This window comes from Dicentrarchus labrax, unplaced genomic scaffold (genome assembly GCF_905237075.1).
Source record: "Dicentrarchus labrax unplaced genomic scaffold, dlabrax2021, whole genome shotgun sequence".
Taxonomy (NCBI): Eukaryota; Metazoa; Chordata; class Actinopteri; family Moronidae; genus Dicentrarchus; species Dicentrarchus labrax.
In genome coordinates, this window is record NW_026136708.1 from 15,701,864 (window position 1) to 15,727,818 (window position 25,955).

At 39.9% G+C, this 25,955-nt stretch overlaps 2 protein-coding genes across 5 annotated transcripts; one reads left to right on the plus strand and one right to left on the minus strand.

Moving 5' to 3' along the window:
- Nucleotides 1-436: 436 nt before the first annotated feature.
- Nucleotides 437-18,319, minus strand: mia3 (MIA SH3 domain ER export factor 3). Of its 3 annotated transcripts, none has more exons than XM_051408264.1 (28): nt 18,104-18,319; nt 15,018-15,151; nt 14,832-14,918; nt 12,561-14,706; nt 11,291-11,620; nt 11,008-11,138; nt 7,940-8,071; nt 7,562-7,583; nt 7,364-7,452; nt 7,170-7,247; nt 6,874-6,984; nt 6,719-6,790; nt 6,519-6,623; nt 6,248-6,370; nt 6,037-6,121; nt 5,824-5,876; nt 5,637-5,727; nt 5,380-5,518; nt 4,989-5,151; nt 4,856-4,891; nt 4,670-4,737; nt 4,339-4,424; nt 4,001-4,114; nt 3,286-3,348; nt 3,153-3,199; nt 2,964-3,032; nt 2,080-2,482; nt 437-1,213 (listed from the first exon to the last, which is right to left on the minus strand). In XM_051408264.1, the coding sequence occupies exons 1-28, from the start codon at nt 18,222-18,224 to the stop codon at nt 957-959; spliced, it is 5,355 nt and encodes a 1,784-aa protein (XP_051264224.1). In that variant the 5' UTR covers nt 18,225-18,319; the 3' UTR covers nt 437-956. The 3 variants fall into 3 exon arrangements, with proteins under 3 accessions (XP_051264224.1, XP_051264222.1, XP_051264223.1); XM_051408262.1 differs by having other exon boundaries at nt 6,073-6,121; nt 18,104-18,315; XM_051408263.1 differs by lacking the exon at nt 2,964-3,032 and having other exon boundaries at nt 18,104-18,314.
- A 904-nt stretch (nt 18,320-19,223) lies between these two features.
- taf1a (TATA box binding protein (TBP)-associated factor, RNA polymerase I, A) lies at nt 19,224-24,517 on the plus strand. 2 transcript variants are annotated; one of them, XM_051408533.1, is made up of 11 exons: nt 19,224-19,331; nt 19,848-20,029; nt 20,393-20,556; nt 20,956-21,069; nt 21,178-21,376; nt 21,596-21,717; nt 22,096-22,254; nt 22,473-22,539; nt 22,641-22,764; nt 22,866-23,020; nt 23,525-24,517. In XM_051408533.1, the coding sequence occupies exons 2-11, from the start codon at nt 19,903-19,905 to the stop codon at nt 23,575-23,577; spliced, it is 1,284 nt and encodes a 427-aa protein (XP_051264493.1). In that variant the 5' UTR covers nt 19,224-19,331; nt 19,848-19,902; the 3' UTR covers nt 23,578-24,517. The 2 variants fall into 2 exon arrangements, with proteins under 2 accessions (XP_051264493.1, XP_051264492.1); XM_051408532.1 differs by lacking the exon at nt 23,525-24,517 and adding an exon at nt 23,106-23,467.
- The last annotated feature ends 1,438 nt before the right edge of the window (nt 24,518-25,955 follow it).

Genomic DNA, 25,955 nt, shown 5'->3' on the forward strand with positions numbered 1-25,955 from the left:
AGCCTTTGAATGTTACTAAATTCTTATAATGCACTCCTACATTAACTTGCATTGCAAACTTGTAGTCAAGAGTCTTCTTCACAAAGAGCCGAGTTGTTTTCCATACTCCCTAAATTCCTCAATCTGATGTATTCCTTTCTCAAAAATTTTTTTTAGGCTTTAGGCCTAACGTAAATCTAGTATTAAAAGCTCACTTCACTCAGATCACAAAGAAACATTTTCAGTTCCCTCTGTTAAAATACGGTACATGCAGTTTTTGGATAAATTACAATAGGATAATAAAAAACATCAACGGACTTTTAATGAACATGAACAGAACTTAAGCTCATGTTTGTCTCAGCAGCACAGATGTATGCCTTATTTTTTCCAAATAAAGCAAGCGCCTTAAGACACACGTTGAAAAGCAGATGTAGCCTGTTGACAACATAACACCGACAGCTTTTACAATCTTTATTATTAAAAGTTCTACCAACATAGTAAAATAAGTTATACATCTGGCCATCAAATTACACATTTGCTTTACCGTTGGTTCTAAAGCCACAGCTTTGGGAAAATTATAGTATTCCTGAAATGCTAGAAGCTAAACCTCCCTCCCTGTTTTTTTAAAATAATTTCCACAGGAAATGACATTTAAAAATTAGCCCCTTAAAAATCATTGCTATATTTTTTTTCAAAAGAACAAAAATGAAATCCTCTGGCATAAATGAATTATTATTGCACAATTAAGCTGTTTAAAAAAGTGGCAACCCTCTTTAACTCATATTCATTCAGACACATAATTATTGATGATGCTTTAATTTAAGGACCATGTTTTTTTTTATACTAAACATTTGCAGTTTTTATTTTATAAGTGAAATATGAAAATAATCATGACTGATGTTTGGACTGGATCTGGGTCGTTAATGTGATAGTTTCGGGGGTAAGTTCAAGTCCTCTGCCGTAAAATGCTGGCATTTTTAAGGCTTGACCATCGCTGGCCTCGCTGAGTCCTGAGGGGCCTCCTGCTTCACATGCAGGTCCTGTCCGGGGCCGGTGAGAGCTCCCGCTGAGTTCTGGAGGGCATCGGGTGGAGCCTGACCGTAAGCATCACCAAGTGCAGGATGGGAAGAGACACCCGGAGGAAGGTTCATTGGTGGGCCGGTGTGGTCACGCGGTCCTGGGAAGCGCATGTCATGGGGGATGGGTGGACGTGGTCCCATAGGTCCACGAATACCTAAAGGGAACAATTGAAAAAGGAAATATTAATGATGAGACCGAACAACTTCCAGAATACTGCGTTATAGTGCAAGATGTTTTGAAGTTCTTATGTATGTACGGCTGTGCAGTGTTATGTGCTGCTTTCAGGAAACAGCCACAGGCTTGCACTCACAACAAAAGCTTGTGCCTTCTTTCATCTACTCAGCTTTTATACATCACTAAACTAACTGCCTGTGATCGAAATGGAAGAATTACAACCGTAAACAAGAACTCGCTCAAGGACTGTGCAAAAAAACTTAAGCTTACATTTAACATTTGAAAGAAGAAATAAAACAATTTACCCTTTTTAAAAATGAAAAGTTAAATAAATATAATATAAAACACAACTTTGCAATTTCAATCAATTTATGAACAGTCAAGGAAAAGCATTCTAGCAAACTTGAGATAGATACTGCTGGGTAGCTGAATTTTATTCACCATACAACTCTTCTCTAGTTGTGCTGCTGCTACACAGCGTTTAAATATTCAACATTAATTCTGGCCACAATAGTCGCCTTTCAGGCAAATTTACCATTGTCATGCTGAACTGTTACTTGGAGAATACTGCAAATACAGCTGCTTGAGGGCTTCAGGGCTCGCTAGATTTGATCTTGTACCAGAGTCAGACTCACGGCTGTAGTTTGGTTGATAGATTACTTTGTATTATTATTACTTTTATCACTACAATGTACCCTACAATTTTTTGGAAGGATAATAAAGTATTTGTTACTTTTAATCACGACCAGCACATCCTGTTGGTGAGCCCTACACCTTTGTGTATTTACCAACATAACACAACGTCTCTGCACGACTCAGTGACAGGACAAACCGATGATAACGCACCATGTGGCGGAGGAATCGGTCCAAAGTGATGAGGTGGTGGGGGACGGAAGTGTGGCGGTGGTGGACCCCGAGGATCAATGACATGTCCAGGGCCTGGCCTGGGGTGGAATGCATGTCCATTGGTGGGTCGAGGTCCAAACTCTCCTCCCATTGGTCCAGGCAGGGGCATACCTGGGTGTCCGTTGGCCGGTAGTGGTGGGCCATGAGGAAGAGGAGGACCATGAGGACCTGGTGGGAGGTGGTAGAGTCCAGGTCGTGGTGGTCTGTATGCTCCAGGAGGTGGCAGACGGCCGTGGGGTCCGGGATGGAGGAGCGGGTCATGGGGTCCGGGACCAGGTGGAGGTCCTTGAACCATGGGACCTGGTGAGTCCCTGATTGGAGATGCTAGGAAGGATCCAGGACCCTGAAAAAGACAGATGAAGGGAGATAATGAAGAAGGGTCGTCGGCTGTGTTCTCGAATGTAGCGATTAGAATTTGACTTGGTCCTGTAAGTGAGTATAGATGGATTACATTTTTAGTCATGCAGTGAACAGATCCACAAACCACACAATTTACTCCCAGAGCTCAATCACATGACCAGCAACCACACACCATGATTATTTGGATGAGAAATAAAACCACGTTCACAAATACTCTTGACACACATACTTTTGGAAATCTTATTTTCCAAAACACATTTTAGCTGAAGCTCAGACTTGATGAAAAGACTCTCTGCTTCGTTCAGTGCTGTGAGAACAGGTGAAACCACACACGCAGCCCACAAAGTTAAATCAGCCCCAGTGAAGCAAAATGCCTTAAAATTCTTCCCAAATCCAAATCCAGCTTTAGGGAAGAGGGGCTTGCATACACCTTCACACCTGGTCCGGACAGCCTCTATACTCACTGGCTCTGGACTGTCTGTGGAGGCCTCAGCCTGTGTCTCTGCTTTTATCTGTGGATCTACTGCTTGTGTCTGTTTTAGAGTAAGGACATACACAACAGACATGTAGGCAGGAGCTCTAGCTGTTCAGGTAGAACGGGAGGGAAAGGTACTGTTAAAAAATGAGTCTGATCTCATTAGAAAAGCACTTACAGATGCATCCATGTTGGCAGGTGAGGAGCTACGGGGGCCCATCATGTCTGCAAGAGGGGAAACAGCACAGTGTTAAAAGACGGTTCAAAGCAAAGGTCAGCCCTTTGAAATACAGAGACTACAGAGGACATACCCATCCCAGAGATGTGTTTGTTTTCAGCATAACGGCCATGTGGGTCTGATGGAGGTCGTGGACCTGAGGGGAGAAAAAAACAAAACAACACAATGAAGAATTAAATCCCTCATGACTCTGCCTATAGCACTTTTCCAGGGAAGACATGGTTGTAAACAAAGAGGAAACAAACTATTACAACATGGGAAAAGGTTACTCAATGAGGACAATCATCTGAGAGGAATGAAGCACTCTGAATTTAAAGCCCCTGAAAACTTCAAAGTGAATTCCCTAACATTTTGGAGGGGAAAACATCCAAACATTCTGTTTTATTTATTAAGAATTGAACTCAAAATTCAGCTTCATCTGAACCATGTTGCTTACAGCAAGAAGCTGATTGAAAAAACATGTTTTTAGGGCCTTTAAAAAACAAAATTTCAACAGCAACGCATTAAAATCCTCCACAGAAAAAAGAACATTTCTAAATGATTCAACTAAAAGAAACAAAGCAAGAAGATGAAAAAGGAAGTTCAGACAGAGGTACCAGGAGATGAAGGATGTAATACACACTGGGAAGAAATAAAAAGGAATAACTAAAGAAGGTGATGGAGCTAAAAAGAAAAAGGAAGTCAGGTGTGCAAGAGGAGAAAGATTGAAGGACACACGGTTGTAGTGGAGGGAAGACGTCCAACTGTGGTGAAGATCAAAGAAGGTGAAGTATTCCACTGGGACTCACCATACGGGTCATTTCTTCGCCCCACTGGGGCAGACGGAGGGCGCCTGGGACCCTCTATCATTAGTGGAGGGGATGGTGCACCCCCACTCACAGGAGAGGGCCCGTAAGAATCACCTGTTACGATTAAACCATCCATTTAACAACAGACAGCTGACAACACACCACAATCTATGCAAAGAGCAGCTCCTCATTCCAGGCTCACTGAGAAAGTAAAGCCAACTGAAATCAAACATTCTCATTTAGCAAAAACAAAATGCAGCATCCTCTTCTCAGGGCTCTGTGGGATGACAACTGTCCCGAAGGAAAGAAAACAGCAGACTAGTTGGCGGCCTGCTCACCTTGGCGAGGACCTGCCGGTTGTCCAGAGTTCGGTCTGAAGAGAGGAGCACGGCGCTCATTCAGTTGGGAGGTCAGTACACCCAGTCTGTTAATGGGTTTAAGAAAACATGTTAGATACAAATAAGTATCATGGGGTAGTCTGTCTGTGACACCATGAAGTTGCTCCTTTTGTCCAACCAACAGTCCAAAATCTAACAATACTCAATAAATAATGAAGGTAAAATAGCAAATCTTCACATTTGAGGAGCTGAAACAAATAAATGTTTGTTATTTCTGCTCCAGCCACAGGAAACACTTGAAACTATTTTTACTCATTCTACTATCACTTACTTTTCACGGAGCTTTGATGATTCAAGCTTCTCTTGATTCAGAGCTCTCTCTGCATTACGAGCATTTACCTGGAAACATAATGGAGACTTAGTGTGCAACTGGCTCAGCTGCTTGTTATTAATATCAAACAGTGTGCTATAAATGGATATTTAAGCCTGTTATATGTGAATAAATTGTGCAACATACCCAGTTTGAGTGAGTTTTGTTTTCCTGTTCTTTTATCTAGAAGAGAGAAAGAAAAAAAGTCATGTCAGGTTTCACAAAGATTTCTTTCTGTACTTGCTCATTTAAGAATGAATAAAGCTTAACAAGAGTCTACCTGGTCTTTATAGACTTCCTCTGTCTTCTTCATCTGCTCCTCCATTTCATTAATGCGTTGTCTTAACACTTTAACTTGCTCCTCAGCCTCAAGAGCTTTTCCTCCCACTTCAGACAGCATACTCTCTTTGCTGCGTCGCTCCAACTCTTCCTTTGTTAATCTCCTGTTAAGCCACAGAAACACCCTTCTTCAAATAACAGCAACACAGGTTTCCTAAACATGTTTTCCATTTCAAAGACACATGCTTTTTATTCATGAGATGTTTGACTAGATTATGCTAACACAGTACATCTTATTCATATTCATCGGTGTCATTTGAGCAGATTTCCTGCAGTGTGTTACAGCAGCTAATAAAAAAAAGGTGTTGGTTAACGGTTGTGGCTTCACTTACTGCTGCAGAGCGTTTTCCTTCTGCTGATACATTTCAACCATGATTTCATTTTTCTGCTGGAGGATCTTAAACTGGTTTTCAACGTGGCTCTTCTCACTTTTTAGGGTTGCAATGGAGTGCTCCAGTTCCTGGTGTTGTTCTGTTGCAAAATACAAGGGTATGTTTAAAGGTGGTTGCAGGAAGAAAGTCGTTTTCAAAAGGCAACATGCTTATGCAATTGGGGTAAAAACACTTTTCATCAAAAGAAACCAACATACCTTCCAGAGACTTTCTAGTCTTTTCTTCATTCAGCAGTTTTGTCATGAAGCGATCGCGCTCTTCTTCAACCACAGTGAGAGTGGTCTGGACCTGGAAAGGTCAACATTATAAAAGGTAGATCAGTTTTAACCTTTGACTTCCAGGTATAACTATACAGTGAGCTTTAATATTATCTTGACATCTTACCCGAGAAACATCCATCATCTGTTTGATCCTGTTCTTTATGGCTGTCTTCTTATCTAAAAAAGACATTGAAAGACCATCAATCACTTGGTGTGAAGCTGAATATTATTTATAAATGTGTGACATGTGTGACAAAACAATATGTGCATTAAGAACTACTGAATCTATTTTTATGTGTATTATTCATTTTAATAAATTAATAACAGTTGGACTAACCAGGTGCAACTTCTCCATTGGCTAAAACTTTGTCACCTTTTTGTGAATCACAAGCGTCTAGGTCTGCCAGAAGTTCAGACAGCACCTGCAGGAAGCATTATTGTAAGGGGTAAGTTGACAATTTCATGCGAATGAAGGACTAATGTGTACAGCTAATAACCAAGAAAAATTGTGACCGTAGTTTAAAAACAATAAAAATAAAAATCCTGACCTCCACATTGTGATCTTTGAGCACCACAGAGTCCTCCAGCTCTTTCTGGGACTTCTGATAGACTTTAATCTTCTCGTTTAGCTCCTTGTGTTTGTCCTCCCAGCCCTTAATAGTAGTTTTAAGCTGTAAGAAAAGACAAAGTCAGGAGAGAGCCTCGGTAAAACAGTATGTATCTAAAATTATCTAATGAAATGATTTACAAAAACAGATTACAATAGCCACCAATTCAGACCTCTGTCAAAATATCCCAAAGGTTTACATATTGACTTACAGTTTTATTTTCTTCTTTTAGCGCTCCATATTCTTTCTCAAGACATTTGTGCTGAACATTTCGGGCATCTTCCCGAATCTTGGCCTCATCCAGGAGGACGGTAGTCTGTGGCAAATACAATGCAGTTCATAAGAGAAGCTGAAAAACAACAAGCTTCATATAATCTTGCAATGTTCAGAGGATTATGCAAGGCCTTGTACCTTAGCGAGAGCTTCCTGAATCTTTTTCCTGCTCAGCTGCAGCTTCTCGTTTGACTTCTCCAATTTCTCAATCTGTTAAAGAAACCATTAAGGGTCATGAATCTGAGACGGGAGTTTAAGATACAACAGGAAGAAGAAAATATTTAAATAATTACCCTGGTTTCATTTTGCAGAGCGTTTGCCTTCTCTTCTTCGAGTAGTTTTGCATATTTGTTCTTTTCCTTAGCCATGTTTCCATTCAGTGTTTCTGCCTCCAAAACCTTACTCTGCAAAAATTTAATGAGAAACTTCACAGACAGCCCTTCACAATGGGAAGCCATTTTATTTAATGTCACACAATCTCCATGAGCCATTTACAAGTACAACAGGTACACTTCCCCATTCTTTAAATCTCTTTTTTAAGAAAAAACACACAATATGATCAAAGACAGAAATGATCCTTGGTGCTTACCTCCAGGTCTTGCAACCTTTTCATTGTACTACTAACTGTTTCTTTAGACTGTTTTTGATTTTCTTTCAATTGTTCAGTCTTAAAAAAAAAAAAGGAGAACAAACAATTAAAAACATCCCAGAAACAAAAAACATTGATACTTCTTCAACAGTAGTTTGTTTATGATATTTGATCCCATTATATTCGTAACTCACCTGTTTCTGGAGTTCAGACATTTTGGTGAGAGCATCATTCTTCTCTTTTTTCAGGGCCTGAATTTGCTCGGTCAGCTTTTTTTCATCCACTGTGTCCATAGAAGTTCAACAGAAAGTACCCAATCAGCTACATGTTACACTTAGATTTTACTGCAATTTGTAATGTTGTGTAATATGGAAAAATACGTAAAAACATACCCAGGTATTCCCTCTTCTTTACCTAGTAAAGCAATAAGTAAAGATCAGTCTGATTAACACGGTTTGAAATAATTGTCACAGCATCATGTACAAGTAGTAAAGTAGCTTTATGTAGCTATCAGGAATATGTATAAATACTAAATATAATACTGTATAAATATAAGTATAAATAGTGTCCAACAGTTATCCAGATTAGATATTATGTTGATCTCATACTATAGGTAGTTAAGCAGAGACGGACAATTAAGACAAACGTTTTAATGCAGGGAGTCAAAACCTAATTAAATCTAAGATAATACCATTCTCCTCCCTTCATTGTTGGCAAATCATAACACATCATTTGAGCAGAGATGAGAGAAGCAGTAGTACAACACTTACTGCCAACACGGTCCTCCAGAAGAAGAGGGTGAAGGTCACTACTCCAACCAAAGCCGTGATGACAACAGCTTGCCAAGGACAGCCAAACAAGGTTTCCCCTGGCTTCCACTCTTCTGGGAGGAGTGAAATAATCTGATGGCACACAAACACAACCACAATATTAAAGGCATGATCAGACACACAATAAGAATAATAGAATAAAGCTAAAAAAAACCTGGTTAAATATAATTATTGAATGTCTCATGGCGTACAATAAATGAGGGTGCGAATTCACCTTTTACCCTCCTTACTAAACTTCAATAATATAATGACAAGACTAAAAATAGAGACAGAAATATTTGTCAAAGTACATTCAGACACTCTCAAAGCAACTTCCAACAATTACACGTACCCCTTAGATTGAGATATTCATTAACTTAAATCTGATGAACAACAAGAGAAATTAGTGGTCTGTTACTCTATTCACACCACTGAGAAGAGACATTATCAAGATATCAGAGAATTACCATACAATAATAGTATAAGTACTGCACCAAGCAGCGTCCTTATGTCAAAACCAAGAATGCTGAACTCAATCCTGTTTTGAATATGCATTTGGACACTGATAAATAATTTAGATGTATTGCTCTTTTGAAGGTATTACTGAGAGTATTACAAAGGGTTGATGTTAAAGTGCTTCAGTGGGTCAGGAAAGCAATTTATGAATTAATCTGGTACACCCAAACACACAAAACAACCATTTAATACCACAAGCCAGGTGGAGATTATTTCACACTTACACCAATAATCATACAGTGGTTGTTTGCTGCCAAAATACTAAAGTATTTGTTGTATTGTAATTGTATAAATAACCAAAATGGGCCACAGGTTTCCATTAATGTCCAGTCATACTAAGAGGAACCGCTCCAACCACAAAGTAACCTTTGAACTTAACATGAGGCAGTTCAGACAGGAACAAACACACTCGGGGCTCTAATGAAATGCAGGGATTACAAATAAATTAACGCGCCGCATTACCTGAAAAGGATTAACATATTCTCTTCAGCCAAAGTCTACTATTTCAATACAACAACGCACAGAAAGCAGCGCTGCAACCATGTTATGATTAAAATGTATTCAAACTCTCAACTATTCTACACAGAAAACAACACATTAAAAACACACATATGTTAGTTGTAGATCTTCAGACACCTTCTAAGGAGGTAGGATCAGCTGTATCTGGTAGTTTGGGGAGTAAACTGAGGAGTAAGTTAACGTGGAAGTGAATGTACATCAAGCATTATGCTCATTAACACGTCAGCAGGCCACGATAGCACAACACACACTCTACACAGGAGTCAGACTCACTCAGTTTTACACTTACATGTTGCAGCTCCTTTAGAAAAAACATGTAAACGTGATCCGGTTCCATTACCGGACGGGATAGAGTATCGGTGTCCATGCCAGGCTTTTCAAAACAAGAACGGAACCAGCCTAAAGAAAGCTAGTTTGACAGCTATTAGCACGTTAGCTGTTCTCTACGTAAACTGGACAGCTGAGCTAACGTTAGCCGCTGGCTTATGTGAAGACTGGAGTCTTAAAAACAAAACCAAAACTCAAAGAAAACAAGTCTTTACAAACACTGACAACGTTATAGACGAGACAGGCGCTAACTTGGCAACAACAGTCGGCTAACGGAAATTACAGACGAGTCGTCGGCTCCCCATTCACCGTCCAGATGTCAGCTGAGCTTCAAATATCCAATAATAACAATTTACAGAACAAACATTTTGTATTGCGATTGAGAGGCTTCAGTTCAACTACACAGCACAGAGTCCATCTCGTGATAATTATCTGGCTTTCCGTGCCAAACTAAGGCCCGCCGGTTGTGCTCGTAGCCAGCTCAGCACCGGCTGTGTTGAACTTCAGCCTACACCGTCAACAAGACGGGGGGGGGGGGGGGAGGGCCGCGGGACGTTCAGGGAAACTCGGACATTTGTGTTCCTCACACAGGAGGTCCCGATTTCCACCCTGTAGGCACTAACGCCTGTTACTTAAAAAAAAAAAAAGGTCCAGTGGGTAACATTTAGGAGGATCTATTGGCAAACATCTACCCATGCTGTATATTCTGTGTACACTGTCATATCCACCTACCTCATGTACATAAAGGAATAAACCTGCATGTAAATATTGATTTCAGCATCCTTTGCACTTTGTCTACTTTCTTACAAATGTTCATATATAAATAACTGTACATAGTAGTTTATGTCTATTTAGCTGAGCTTGTTGTCCTGTTTATTTATGCTTAGTCTGTGTACGTACAGTTTTGTAACATTAGAAGGAGCAGTTTTTTAATCTACAGAGGGAGCGGGTGTATGGATGTGGTAAGAGAGCTGGGTACAGTGTTCGAGGCGGTGCTCCGTTCATTCCTATGAAAGCTGCTCAGTGGCGCATGAAGACAAAAAAGCCACTTTGCGCTGCTAAGAAATTACCCAGGATTAATACAAATTGCCCATATAAGATGCACTAGAGACTTTCCCTGGCTTAGCTGGCTAACTTCTGGGTTCCTGCTCTTCTACTGAGTCCCCTGTGTTTGTATAGTGGGCTAGAGCGGACATACAAACACTGGCTCTAGATAAGGCCATTCGCGTTTTTCGAGTTTTGTGGCCACCATAGTTTCTTCTAAATGCTAGGAAGGCCAGCAGTATTCAAAAGATTGCAGTCTGCAACTTCACAGGTAGATAGAACCAAATCCTACACATTGGACCTTCAAACTGATCGACATGCTGTCTAAATGCAGGAGGGTGCAAAATGAGCAATAAGTTGTTTTCCCAAGTGTTTTATATTTATAATTTTAAGAAACATGTTATTTGTAAAATTGTAATTATTAAACCAAAGACTTTTTTGCAAACCTGCCTTGTAGCCTGGTACTGGTCCACACAGCCCGATGGTTGGGAACAACTGATTAATAAGCATTCTTCTGCATTACTGATTTCATGGATTTAAATGTTTCACATATAACATGCACAGCAAAGGTAACAAAGCTGACAAAGTTAGTGTATACAGTAGCTTACAATTCTCAGACTTACCACAATGGTCCACTCAGCAATTTTATTCTTGATTATCGAAAGGATGCAGCCCATGTAAACAATTCCAGTTGTGAATAATCCCACTTCTTCTTCGTGCATTTCAGACACTGGTTCCATGGAGTCCAAAGGTCCTGGTGGAAGAAGATGTACCCTTTAGTCAGTTTATGTGACTTCCTTCACAGTTTGTCATCTCAAGCAGAAGTAGTACAGAGATAACTGTAGGATCATATGAGTATCAAACAGTTCAATCAATCAGAAACCGGGGAAAGCTAAGATTACCAACCTGAGGGTGAGTGCTCAACCTCGACACCAAGGCCCATATCTAAGGGCTTTTCCAGGCTGGCTTGAGGAACTTTTGGCATCTCTTCTGATGCGCTGAAGCTCGGCTGATTGTCTTTGTTTCTGTTAAAGTATCCGCCATCTTCCTCCACACTGACATCTGGTCCACCGCGCGCCTCGTCTGAAACTATCTGCTCTTCTTTAGTCTCTGCTGCGCTTTCCCCAAGATCTGTTACTGTGACGTTATCATCACTCTCAGCCTCAGGGACGCTGTCGACTTTTTCTTCTTCAACAGTGTGGGGTGTGTCATCTTTTACATTTAATTCAAGTTTATCTACAAGGAAAACATTAAAAAACAAAAACTAATGAGTAATTAGGTATTAATCAAGGAGGTAAACTTCCAGATCTGTTTAACAAGATTATAGTTGGAAAGGATTGTATTCCATATTTGATCTAATGAAAGCAGGTGTGGTCTATTGCTTTGTTAAGAAGTTGATATTTGCTTAGTCAGTATGACTCTTTAATGTGAAGTTAGCAGAGCTAGGGGTTGGTACAAGGGCTGTACACGTTTCAATATGGAGACGGAGACATTTCTTCAACTCGTCAACGAATTACATGATGAAGGACAAACGTAGTTATTCAAGGTTGAAATTAGGCCGCGTTCACACTTTGCACTCTGCCAAAGCACTCTGAGGATACAGCTGGATCAAATAACTTGAGCCACATACTAGCTACCAAAGTCCAGAGTCCCCATATTCAACTTCTGAACAGCCACACTGACTACGACTCACAACTAGGACAAGAAAAAAGGGTGAGGCATTGAATAGTAACAGAGATCTTCTTGAACTGTAGGGCCAAGCATAAAAATGTTTTTCTTTTTAGCCCCGATTCCCTGGTGGCAGGGAGGCGAAATTCTAACACAAATGGTCACTTGAGACAAATTCTGATCCCAGGTGTCAACTACAATCCCTTTTAACTGGATGAAGAAACAATCTGGATATATCTGGAAAGAAGATACTCGTCTGGACAGTGCCTGATAGGACAATTCAGGGCTGCATATCTGCTGTGCCACAGTATCAAATTCTGCATTCACTTTATCTGCGAAGAATAAGCTGATGCAATATATCGTACTTGTCAGTGAAAGCCTCAAATCAGTGGTTAAAACTGAATATGCAATAGTAAGAATTTACTCTTCTAATCACAGAGGAGTCACTTATACAACCTTTATCTATACCAGATACTCAAATTAAAGCAATAAAATAGTAAAAACCTACTTCCGTCAATATCTGATGATTTCTCTGTTGACAGAGGCGTGCTGTCGCTGGCTGTTGAATACTTCTGTCGCAGGCTGAATGCAAGCTCCTGGAAGTCATCCAGTATTTCAGTCTCCTCATCCAAACTATTAGTGTCCATGTTTTGGTCATAACTGCGTTTTTTGCCCTGGCTATCCAACATCTTCTCAATCTCGTCCAGGATAGAGTTCTCAGAGGCTTCCAGGATGCCCTCTAGTGCATTTTCAATGTCTTGCGTGTTACCTGTGTGTGAGAGACGGGTAGCCTGCAATTCTGTGTCCAAGTCAGAGAACATGGCCTCTACTTTGAAGAGATTCTTGAGACCCAGAAGCTTTTGGATCCGCTCCATGTCCTCCTCTGTGAAGTGGGCTCGAAGCAGAGTCAGTCTCATCACGCTATCGTTATATTCTGGCTCTGGAGTTGTTTCAGGCGAGTGTTCGTCTGTGTCGTCTGATTGTGAGACAGGAAGTGCATTTTCATCTTCAAGTAATTCTTCTGTCTCCTCTTCTTTCTCTTCCTCTATCTCTGTATCTTTTTCATCTTCCAGCTCCTCTGTAAGGAGCTGAACCTCTGGTTCCTCCACAGATAATTCTGGTTGACTGTTATTACTCTCTACATCGGCCATTAAACGCTGATGTATCTGATTAGGTAGGCTGCCATCATCATCTTTGACATCTGAATCCTCTGACTGCTCCTCCTCATTGGACGGGTCCTGATCTGTTTCAGGTTCGGTACTGGCTAATTCTTGATCGGTCCCTGTTTTGTTTTCGGCCATTTCGTGGTCTAAATCCTCGCTATGATCCATTGCAACGCGACTGTCCTGTACACCTGCATTATCATTACTGATCTCTGTCTCTTCCTCCTCTTCCTCTCCGTGCTCAATAGGTTCATCTGCCATTTGGGGATCAGATTTTTGAGCCTCTTGAACGACAGAAGTATCATCTTGTGATAACGGATCCACTGACTTTGTACTTGCTTCTGTTTTACTGTGCACTGGCTCCTCAGTTGGTTGTAATGTTCCCTCCCAAGCGTCCTCGGGTCCGATCACTTCTCCATAACTCTCATCATCATCATCATCATCCTCATCATCATCCTCATCAACAACCAAGAGTTTCTCAGAGTTATTGTCTGTTCCTTTATTGTCTGTTTGTACAGCGCTGGAAGGTGGATCTAGAAGAACTGGCTCTATGTTCTCTGGCTCCTTTGGTGATTTTACTGATATTGGTTCTTCAGCGTCTTTCTTCATCTGCTCAAATCTCGGAGGGGTTTTTGGAACAGCAGCTTCTTCCTCGTCCTCGTCTTCATCATCTTCCTCTGAACTCAAATCATGCGCTGTTGTCTCTCCTCCGGTGACAACTGAAAAAACAGCATCTCCAAATGTTGTCCACATGTTCTTCTCCGGTACAGTGCCTGGTTTATCATCGTGTGCCGCTGAAGGACTTTCAAGCTCTTTGAGGGGATCGGAGGCTGGAGTGTTCACGGTTTCTTTAGAGAAAGACAGCAGTGGAGTTTCTACGTTAACATCAATGTCATCTTTGGGAGGATCCTCCTCATACTCACTCTCTTCCTCTTCATATGGGGTAACATTCTTAGTCATTTCTTCATCGGTGGCGACGGCATCAAATGTCGTTCCAAGTGTAGTTTTTAACTCAGGTATTTGCACTCCTTCAGAAATCGACACCGGTTCGTTTTCTGAAACAAAATCTTCTTCGGCCACAGATTCCACTTCAGATTTTGCGGGTGTATCTTTGGTTTCACTCTTTTCTGACTCCACTGCGTGTTTCTGCTCAATTTCTGTGTCTTCCGCAGCTCTTTTAGTAGCATCATGTGTAGCTGCCGTATCATACTCTTCTTCTGTTGTAGAAGGTGATTCAGTTGCTACGTCAAGTTCAGGTAAAGAGGCACTTTGATCATCAGAGCTATCATGATGCTCAGTTAGTTTTTCACTGTCAGTGACCTCATCTGGTGATGGCTGTGTTTCTTTCGGTGTATCTTCTGACACTTGGATTTGGTCAGGTGTTCCCTTATTCTCGCTCTCATTCTCTTCCAGCGAGGAGCCTAACAGTGAATCTATGTCGTAATTGTTGAACTTATCATATCCAGTGTCAAAACAGACAAAATCTGTTTCCTGAAAAGATGACAAAGTATAAAAAATGTAGTGAATATGCATGAGAAATATATAAATGCTAATATGTTCATAGTTTCAAAGTGATAATTGTATTTCAGCTTGCATCTTGCAACATATTTTCATACCTCTGCTGGAATTTGAAATTCTTTCTCAGTATAAATGTGGTTAAGAGCAAGAAGGTGCTTTGGGAAATAACCAAAGTTATTTCCAACCTATTGACAAATACAAGAAGAGAACATGTTGAGGATTACTACATAGCCAAACCTAGATGTTATCCAGTACCGATTAAATATTAACCACAGTATACTTACACTTCCGGCCCATAAGTCGGCCCTTCTTCCTGCCAATTTGTAGTAAACATAGATAGTTTCGGATTTCTTGAAAGACAGGAACCGACAGTCTGGTCCTGTGAAATCTTCCACAGCTTTTCCCCGACACAAAAGCACTTTGGAAACAAAATATGAAGCATTAAAATTGTTTTTTAAAAAAAAGCTTTTATCAAGGTTATTTTTCACATAGAGCTCATTTAAAAAACGGCAGCTGCTCTTCCAAGATGCATTTAGACAAACAGGAAATATGCATCCATTTTTGGTTTCAGTGATATTATCCGTTATTTTCATCATCATTTAATCTGTCATTTATTTTTTCTTGGTTTAGCTTTTGGTCCGAGTACAGGTACTACTCGGAAAATTAGAATATCGTGTAAAAGTTGTTTTATTCAGGCAATTCAACATAAAAGGTGAAACCAATACATTCTATAGACTCATTACATGCAAAGTGAGATATCTCAAGCATTTCTTTGTTGTAATTCTGCTGATTATGATTTACAGCTTATTAAAACCTCAAAACCAAAAACTCAGAAAATTAGAATACTGTGAAAAGCTTCAGTATTGTAGGCTCAAAGCGTCACACACTAATCAGGTAAGTAATCCAAAACACCTGCAAAAGGGTCCTGAGCCTTTAAAAAGTCTGTTTGGTGTGTCTGGTTTGGTTTAGAAGAATTCACAATCATGGGGAAGACTGCTGATCTCACAGTTGTGCAGAAAACCATCATTGACTCCCTGCACAAGGTGGGTAAGACACAAAAAGTGATAGCAAAAGAAGCTGGGTGTTCTCAGAGTGCTGTCTCAAAGCACATTAATGGACAGTTAAGTGGAAGGCAGAAGTGTGGAAGAAAACGGTGTACAAGCCGGAGGGATGACCGCAGCCTGGAGAAGATGGTCAGGAAAGGGCCATTCAAAAGTGTGGGGGAACTTTATAAGGAGTGGACTCAGGCTTCAAATGTCGAATTCCTGTTGTCAAGCCGCTCCTCATGAGCAAGCAACGCCAGAGGCGCCTTAGCTAGGCTAGAGAGAAGAAAGACTGGACTGTTGGCCAGTGGTCCAAAGTCCTCTTGTCTGATGAGAGCAAGTTTTGCATCTCATTTGGCAACAAAGGTCCCAGAGTCTGGAGGAAGACCGGAGAGGCGCAAAATGGAAGATGCATGAAGCCCAGTGTTAAGTTTCCCCAGTCTGTGATGGCTTGGGGATCCATGTCAGCTGCTGGTGTTGGTCCTCTGTGCTTTATCAAGTCCACCATAAACGCAGCTGTCAACCAGGACATTTTAGAGCACTTCATGCTTGCTTCAGTGGACCAGCTTTATGGGGATGCGTACTTCATCTTCCAGCAGGACTTGGCACCTGCCCACACTGCCAAAAGTACAAAATCCTGGTTCAACAACCATGGGATTACGGTGCTTGACTGGCCCGCAAACTCACCTGACCTAAACCCCATAGAAAATCTGTGGGGCATTGCCAAGAGAAAGTTTAACGGAGAAAGACCAAACAATAAAGAAGAGCTCAAGGCCGCGATTGAAGCATGTTGGTCTTCCATAACACCTGAGATATGCCACAAGATGGTAGCATCCATGCCACGCCGGATTAAGGCAGTCATTCGTGCAAAAGGGGCCCCAACCAAGTACTAAGTACAGATGCAAGATTTTACATTCAGAGGCCTGACATTTTTGTATTTAAAATCCTTTTTATTTTATTGATTTCAAGCAGTATTCTAATTTTCTGAGTTTTTGAATTTGAGGTTTTCTGAAGCTGCAAGTCCTAATCAGCAAAATCAAAACAAATAAAAGCTTGAAATATATTGATTTGCATACTATTTGTCTATATAATATGTAAATTTCACCTTTAAAGTTGAGTTACAGAAATACATGCACTTTTTCAGGATATTCTAATTTTCCGAGTAGTACCTGTATATAAGAGCAAAAAAAAGCTCATTACAATTTCCCAAAGCCCAAGTTAACATATTCAAATGTGTTGTTTTCTCCAGTCAACGGTCTAAAAAGATATATGGTTTAGTGTAATATAAGATAAAGAAAGGCAGCACATATTCACATTTTAAAAACTGGGACCAATGCTTTTTTTTTTATTATTTATAATTATTTAACTGATTTAACAAAAATAAAATGCTGTGTAAATGTGACTGTTTTGTCAATCCACTGATTGTTTCAGCTCTACAATATATAACCCAAAACGAGACTGAAACTAATGTAACTAAAAGAAATGACAAACAGGTTTAGAGTTAACTATCTGCATTGTGGTGATGGTGCCACTGTAGGAATTAAAATTAAAATGTGAAGAAGAGGAGCACAGTAACGGATCCAGTTTCTTTCCTCTCTCACTGGTTGTGACTTTGTTTGATGTCTTAATGAGTTTAATCTTTACTGTTTTATGAGTGAAGACAAGCTTCCCCAGATGATAAGTCACCAATATAACACTTTCTTATCACCTACACCAGGTTGTGGTTTGTGGATAACACTTTTTTTGGTGATTACATTCAGGTAAACAACAGGCATGGACCTGTGATACCTTAAATCTAACACAAACTAACATGTAAACATGAGTTATTTTGAATTCCCCATTAGCTCGTCGCCTGAAGCTAACGTTAAAATGTTATCCAGAGTAACGTTAGTGAGAAGCAACAACCAAAAGCTTAATGCTGCTTAACACAAGAGCAAGCGAAGGTTTGCGCTTTGTCCGCTAATGTTACCTATTGTTTATTTCAGGTACAAACATTAGCTTTTAATAAGCCGGCCGGTGGCTAGTTAGCTGCTAACGTTAGCCTCCACTATCCAGGCCGGAGCTGCCAGGCAACCGGCCAACACACAGACTGCCTCTGAACGAACAACCTCCCCCCCAAAAACAACACCGGCGACTAATGGTAACAAGTCCTGTTTTAAAACCAGCAGCACTGAGCTTGAGCAACACCAGTAACACCTGGCGGGGAGGTTGTCCAGGTCGTATCGACTGGCAACAGGTCTGAAGGATAAGGCGCAGTTTCTAAAGCTAGCTGTAGGATCAGGAGGAGGGGAAGGAAGGAAGGAAGGAGGCATCCTTGAGAAACTTACTGCTGCACTCCTCATCGGCGCATCTTTTAAAGTCGGAGAACCTTTTCTCCAGGGCTGCGGTTGAAATAAAATTGAATAAAAGTAATAAAAAGCCTTGTCGGTAAAAGTGTTTTGCTGCCATGCTGGCAGTTTTTGTTGACTGACTTGATTCCGCTGCCGGAGCATGAGCACTGGGCAGAAGGAGCCGACACGTCAGCAGATCAGATCCGGCTGGGTGGAGAGGGTGTGTGTGTGTGTGTGTGTGTGTGTGTGAGAGAGAGAGAGAGAGAGAGAGAGAGAGAGAGAGAGAGAGAGAGAGAGAGAGAGAGATCAGGCTGCTTCATGTGACTGCAGGGGGGGGAAACAATCTCACATTAGATGAAAGACTGCACAAGAAATCAGCCCCTCATCATTTGGTTTGTAGAGTTCATCCAAGGGCATTTACATTATGGAGGAAAGTGCATTGTAATCTACCCCGGAGGCAACTTTATATGAATATAGTTGAGCTCTATAGCCAGAAAAACAAAAACAAAAAGAAATAGAAATCATCTTATTGCCATCAATTATTTTTCCAGCTTCAAGGGGGCTTTATTATATTTTATTATTATATACCCGAAGGGCAATTTGTTGTACAGCCAGCAGTATATGCATGATCAACATCACCACACAACAAACAATAGGCAACAACCTTATGAGACAATAAACAACACAAAAACAAAACACAATCAAAATTGCAAATTTTATGGTTTTAAAAACCAATAACTGTCAAAAGATAGATAAATAGATAGATCAATGCTATACACTGTTGAATACAACCACTAAGGTATTTATTCTATTCTAATTTAAATATTATATATGTTCCATGTGTTTGTACCACAAATGTAACTTAATACTTAAATAATACACTGAATAATAATTGTATATTGTATATTAAACTGGTTTCTTATAATTAACAAAGAGAGCTTTAGAAATACAAAATGTGAAACGTAACACAAAAGCAGAAATAATTGTAAACACAAGTCACATTTCTGACACCAGAGTCTTTATCAAAACATCAGCTCTGCTCAGAGGAGGGAAAAAAAACAAGCGAAGAAGAAACTCTTTGCCCCGCCTCTTCCGGTCGCAGCAACCAATAAGCGTGTAGCTTTTTTCTCTCTACTTCCGCTAAAAGCAACAACATGTGGAAGTCACAGTAATCAACAATACAACCGGATAATATTATATATATTTATTCAAGTCGACCGAGCAGGTAACCTCACCTTAATGTAAACCTTCTATATAATGAGGGGGAAGCTGTTCTAATATAGGTGTAGTTAAAATAAAGTTACCGTTTAGGTCTAAGAGAGTCTAAAAGACTGTAAGAATAATATTACTGGTGTATTAATGTGTGTCTGTCCGTAGTGACTACTAGTTGATACTACTTACGATTAATCGATCCAGCTATTTGTTTAATTGTAGAAACATTTCAGTCATTTCTCACGAGAAGCTGGAGCCATTACATATTTAGTTTTCTCAATTGAACTGCTTTTCCCTCTTTTACATCACTGTAAATAAAATCTATTTGGGTTTTATATAGTTGGTGGTACCATGCAAGATATCAGCTTGGACTGGACAATGTCACTTTTTTACTTTTTTAAATAAAACAAATGATGAATCAGCAAATCAATCATTAGTTAAAAGACATGACTTGTGACACTTAGAGCGTAGCAATCTTCATGTCTTGTAGGAAAGCTGCCTTCTGAACACACTGTTTTTCTCTCTGCAGGTGGAAACTAAACACTGAACAAAAGATAAAAGTCCTACCTGAGTCTTAACTGATCATGGAGGACTTGGAAACAGAGACAAGGTGCCCTGAAGACTTGGAGGATGACAATGATTCCTCGGATGACAACTCTACAAAACGCAGGAAAAAATCAAACCTCCTTCTGGTTAAGCCCATGTTTGTAGGTGAGTTGTACAGTATGTTCCTAATACATAGTTATATTTACAATGTAGAACAATTAGAACTAGACTGGCAAATCGTCTGCGCTTATATATCGGCCAATGATAATGTTTTACAGATATATCGGTGTAAATATTGGCGGATAAATAAAAGATTACATTACAGAAACACCATAGAAATGTTAGAGATAATTGTCTCCATTACATAGATTGTTACCAGAAAGCGCTCTCAAATATATATATATATATATTATATAGGTGTCAGCCTCAAAAATCTAGTCAGTCAAGCCAGAGACCTTATAATAATTAATAATGTTTATGACAAATGCATTCCTGTCATCAAGTAATAGCTTGTTTTTTCATCTAAAGAGAAACCTATGGAAACTGGGTTTCAGCAAACTACCAGAATCTGTCTGGAGCAGATCAGAGAAGCTCTGCTGCATCATAGATGGCAAGAGGCAGCAGAATATATGGCGTATTACCCACAAATTTTAGAAAACACAAGCCACTCCAAGGCTCAGCAGAATAAGGAGGTAAGTCTGCATTAGTATGTTCGCATGTTTTTCATGCAGACAGTGTCCAGCCCACGTGGCTCCAGGAAACCAATTATACAATTTCAACTACGAGAGAAAATGTCTTACATATCAACAAAACTTCCTACACACAGTAGAGCATGGACAGACAATACTTTGGGGCTCCAACCTGTGGGTCTCTCTCTCTCTCTCTCTCTCTCTCTCTCTCTCTCTGTCTTAAAGAGATTTCATACATTTTTTAAAAATAGTTGTTTTTGGGCTTTTTATGCCTTTATTTGATAGGTCAGGTGAAGATGGAAAGAAAGGGGGTGGTCAAAAATAATGTATTATTTGATAGAGCACTCTATGCAAGGTTGCACGTCCTTGATATTAACCCTCTTTTTACACTTTTCAACTCAGGTTATTTGGAGAATCAGCACTGAGATCCTTCACCATCACCCCAACTCAAAGATCGAAGACTACAACAACATCTACGAACGAATGAAACACTCAGGGGTTAAACACTACCTGATGGTATGTTAGCGAGCAGACCCGACTACACAGTGTTTCATGTTGATTCCCCTCCTTTTTTTTTCCTACATTGCTGAAACACAGTGGCGACCTGTCCCTTTGTGTTTCTAGATCTGTCTGGAACATTCATTCCACCTGATGCTTAGTGGTCACATTGAGGATGCAAAGCGTCAGCTGTCTCTTGCTGAAGGTTGGAGGCATGGGAAGGAGTCAGCAGCTCAGTATCAGAGGACTAAACTGATCCACGCCTACAGGGGTTTACTGGATTATATCATCTGGTGTGACAAAAAGGTTACACACTGCAACACTGGTAAGGTGATACTTATCTAAACACCCAAAGCATCTATTATTTACTTGTATCCATTACACAGACATGCTGCAAGCTCTTGTGTAATGTCATACTGCCACCTAGAGGTCAGACCCAGGAACTAAAGGCTGTAGGAAACCTATTTGGGTGTATAAACTTTCCACTAAACGCCCTCTAGTGTGATCGAATGTTTAAAATATGATGTAAACGGTAAACTTTCAGATCTCTCAGACCCTCGTGACAGCCAAGAACTGCAAAACTACTTCAGACAGGCCTCTGTGAACCTAAAGGAGATTTTGAAAAGTCCTGGCGTGTGGGATTCTTTCATACTGAGTTATGTTGAGGTAAGCACTCATTCTGCCTGATATAATTAAAGATGCATATATAACATCACAAGATGAAACTATAGCTGCTAAAAATTAGTTGTTTGACAGAAAATTAATCGGCAACAATCTTGATAATCGATTGTTTCTTTTTTTTTAAGGAAACATGTCAAAAATTAACTGCTTCATGTTATATATTTTGGTGTTCTTTGATATTACACCTAAATTATGAAAAAAGTTGATATTAAATGATTAATTGATCATTAAATAAGTAGCATTTCACTTAAGAGATAAAGTGTTTGTTTCTTTTTTTCTTGTCAGGCTTATTATTGTTCAATTTCAGGCCCAATTCAAGTGATACGTCCCACTAATTGTATAACTGTTGTTTTATTTTAACAGATGCTGGAGTTCTACGAGGATCATGAGGAAGCTTTACAAATCCTGAATGACTACGCTTATGACAACACCTTTCCACCCAATCCTAACGCGCATGTCTTTCTGTACCAGTACTTAAAGCAGCATGGTACCTCTGACAGGAAACTGATGAAAGTATTGAAGGTATAACTGTATATTGAAAGCACTGAAGCTAAAAATATTGTACTTAAGTACTTAACATGTTTATGTATTAATGTATTTTTTGTTTGTATTAACTTCATATTATAAAGAGAAATATGAAACTGGAATGATCCCTGTGAAACTATGCACACATTATGATATTAACACAAAAGCACACTGTGTCTAATGTGTCCTTAAAACATCACGTCCTTATGTCATAGAACCTCCATGTAATAGTCCCAAGCCACGAGATGATGTTGGACTACAGCTCTTTCCTGCTTCAGTCAGGTAAAAGCAGATTTGATCTCATAAAGGTTCACAGTCTTACCAGATAATTAATGATTATCTGTTCCATAATATCAATTATTGACGTGTTTTTTTGTTTCTAGAGAAAAAAAGTGACCTCCAGAAAGCTTTAGGAGTTGTTCTGGAGATGTTGGACTTCGCCTGCTGGAGGAGCAACCTGGACGCGTGGAAGCGTTTAAAGGCCATTATTCAAAAGTTACAGTTACAGTACGTATAAAAAGTATTTGAAGTTCTATATTTGATTCAACTTTAAAGAAACTGTTTATGGTATGTCACTAACAGTTGTGTGTATTTATGTATTAAAACAGAGAAGACTGGAAGGACGTCGTCTCTCTAAAAATGGCTGCGAGAAAAGACTGGTGGCCTGCGCTGCACTTCACAAGCTTCCACGCCAGTAAGGACTCTGAGGAGAACCCGGAGCTCATGGAAGTGAAGGCATCACTGACAAAAATCCTTTGCCCAGGTAAGCAGGTGTACTGTACATGCGCATAAAATCACATAACTACTGTGGATGTTATGCCAAACCTGAATGTTACTTGTAATTATAGTGACAAAGATTGATCGAAGACACAACATCGGGAACACTTACTGTCCTACAATAATCTGTACTTATTTGTAAGTTTTACTCTTTCATCTGACTGCAGTTATAGACTAAGACACCAGTTAATGAAGCAAATAGACAACAGAAGTTACCTCCTCTTTACTGTTAGTGGTAAAATCAAAAAAGAGTGCAGCAGACAACAATGCACCTGTATATATTTGAAAAATGCTGTAATCACATAAAAAACTGATGTAAAAGGACAACAAGTTACATTTTACAAGATGTACAATTAGATTTTGAAGCACTAGTTTCTTGCATTAAAGGAAACCCTGAAATTTTGTGAAATTCTAAATAAAACTTCCACATTTATTGTAAATCTTAATATAGGGTTGCATCACAGCTGATTTAAAGTCTTTCTTCCTACAGACCTAACGCTTAAGTACACAGCAGGACAGGGACCCAGCGGAGAGCAGACTTGAGAGAAGCACTGAAAGAGAAAAATGTGTCTTCACAATTCACAATCAAGAACAGGGCCGATATGCCGTCAGAAACAACTGAAAACCTCCCCGGCAAAGGCGTCTTGATGAAGAGCAAGAGCCGTCATAACCACTTTTTACATAAAGTTTACTTCAACAAGATTGCTTTTTATTTGGGTGTTTAAAGATACGTGTGTGTACAGATGTGTCCTCAATTTCTTTTTTTAAACATTGTTCCTTCATGTTTGGTAAATTGCGCCTTGAGCTTTATTATCAAGGCACAGTTTAGATTGTCCACTATGTGGAGCTGTTGTTCTTTAGTTTAGTTTAGTGAGTATCTGGAGAGTATGACCAACTCATTTTGAGTGTAGCTCTCAATGTCAGTGCTCATGTTAGTTTCATGGTTCCAGTAAACGTTTTAATGGAAGTAGAGCTTCATTCTGCCTTTAGCTGACCTTTGACCGCTGTAGGGAGGAGTTTAAAGGTCACAAGTGAGTGTACACAACGCGCAGCCTGAGGGATTTTCTCTCTGTCAAATCTATTGTCATGTCAGAATAGTCAACACAGACCTTTAAGCAACATGATGTGCAGAGGTTCAAGTAAGTGGGACAGGTGCTTGCTGACATATTGCGATGTTTTCTGTAATATTAGTCCTTTTTCCCTTTTAATGTGAGAGGTGCCTTCAGTAAAAGATCATAATTCATTTGTGGTCAATTATTATATGTGCTAATATTTTGCACACACTAAATCCATCACTGTCCAGTGTTTTCACATTTCAGCGTGCCGTGTAGTAAAGAATTTATTAATTTTCTCTAACAAATGAGATATTTTTGTCCTAAGAATGTTTCTAATAACAGTATCCTGGCCTTCAAACACTGATTACTCTCCTGTAGACCCGACCATGAAATAAATTCTTGCATCCAGCAGCATGCCAATTTAATAAGCGAAAGTGTTTGTAATGATTCTGTTTCGGCTCGCCACAATGTTGGCCATGCAGCAACTCAGTCAGCCGTACTGTATGTGTATGCGTGTGTGTGTTGCTTTGCAGTCATTACATAAACCAAAGCCCAAAGCACTTGCCCGACCACAGGAGCAGCTGCAGAAGGGATCTGGGAATACACAACACATGTCGATTGAAAATTTCAAAACTCAGAGAGCAGTGAAGAGGATGGAGTTAGGAGCTGGTCACTGCTTTCTATTGTGTCCTGGTTGTGACCTTTTTAAAGCTTTTTTTTGTTTTTTTTCAGGGCTTTGAATTTTTTAATCACCTACACAGATGCTCACAGTTGAGGCAATCATTGCACTGTTCCCTCGGTCATGGAGTGGCTCTGTTGGGGGTTTGTTTTGTTCCTCAAGGGCACCTTGGAGCTATTTTCTTTTTGTCCAGGGATTTAAAATGGAGACTCTCCTGTCTTAGGCCCTCTTATACTTTAACCCACTCGAAGACCACTCCACCGACGAGCTTCATGGGAAACCGATTTTCTGTTCCTCACTCGATCACTAGAGATTTTAAGCTTGAACAATTTGATTCTTGTCATTTTTTTCTCACCAAATATGTCAACAAACATCTGGCTTGTTTGGGTTTTAATTTCTCCCCAACCGCAGCAGACGAACAGGAGAACAGCCCGACCTCAGAGGTAGATGTAATCACCTATTGAGGATCATCGAGACACACAAACAACAAAAAGTGTAGCTAATGCATCCATTAGCTTTTTGTTGCCTCCTGAGGCAGCAGCAAGAGTCTGGAGCAGGGTGTCCTCGCTGTTAAGAAAACTAACTAGAAATGTATTTGCGGCTTTGTTGCCTGTGCTTGGTCAAGACACTGAGGTAGTAGAGGGAAATATGGATAAAATCCTCAGTCACAGTATATGCATATCAGTCCAAATCAAGATATAATAACATTTTTGAAAAGTCTATTTAGAATTTAGTTTGTTGAAAAATAAAGACAGGAATAGAACAGACAAACACTGGCTGTAGATAGGGAATTTCACAGCCACTCTACTCTTACTTGCTTGTAACAGGATGTGAAATTTCTCCCCCCAGGATGGTGAAGTCATCACCTGATTTGGTGGCATCTAGTGGTGGAGTTGCAAATTGCAACCATATGAATACAACTCAGCTTTCCAAGCATGTAGAAGAAACTACAGTGTCTGTGAAACCCGCGCAAAACACAAAAGGCTACAGCCAGTGTTTGGTTTGTCCCTTCTGGGCTACTGCAGAAACATAGCGGCCTCCACGGAAGATGACCCACTCCCTCTGTAGATAAAAATGGCTCATTCTAATTTTCAGGTGATTATACACGAATGAAAACATACCATATATTATATTGCCTTTCTTCCAATAGATCCTCCTAAATGTTACACACTGGACCTTTAAATGGG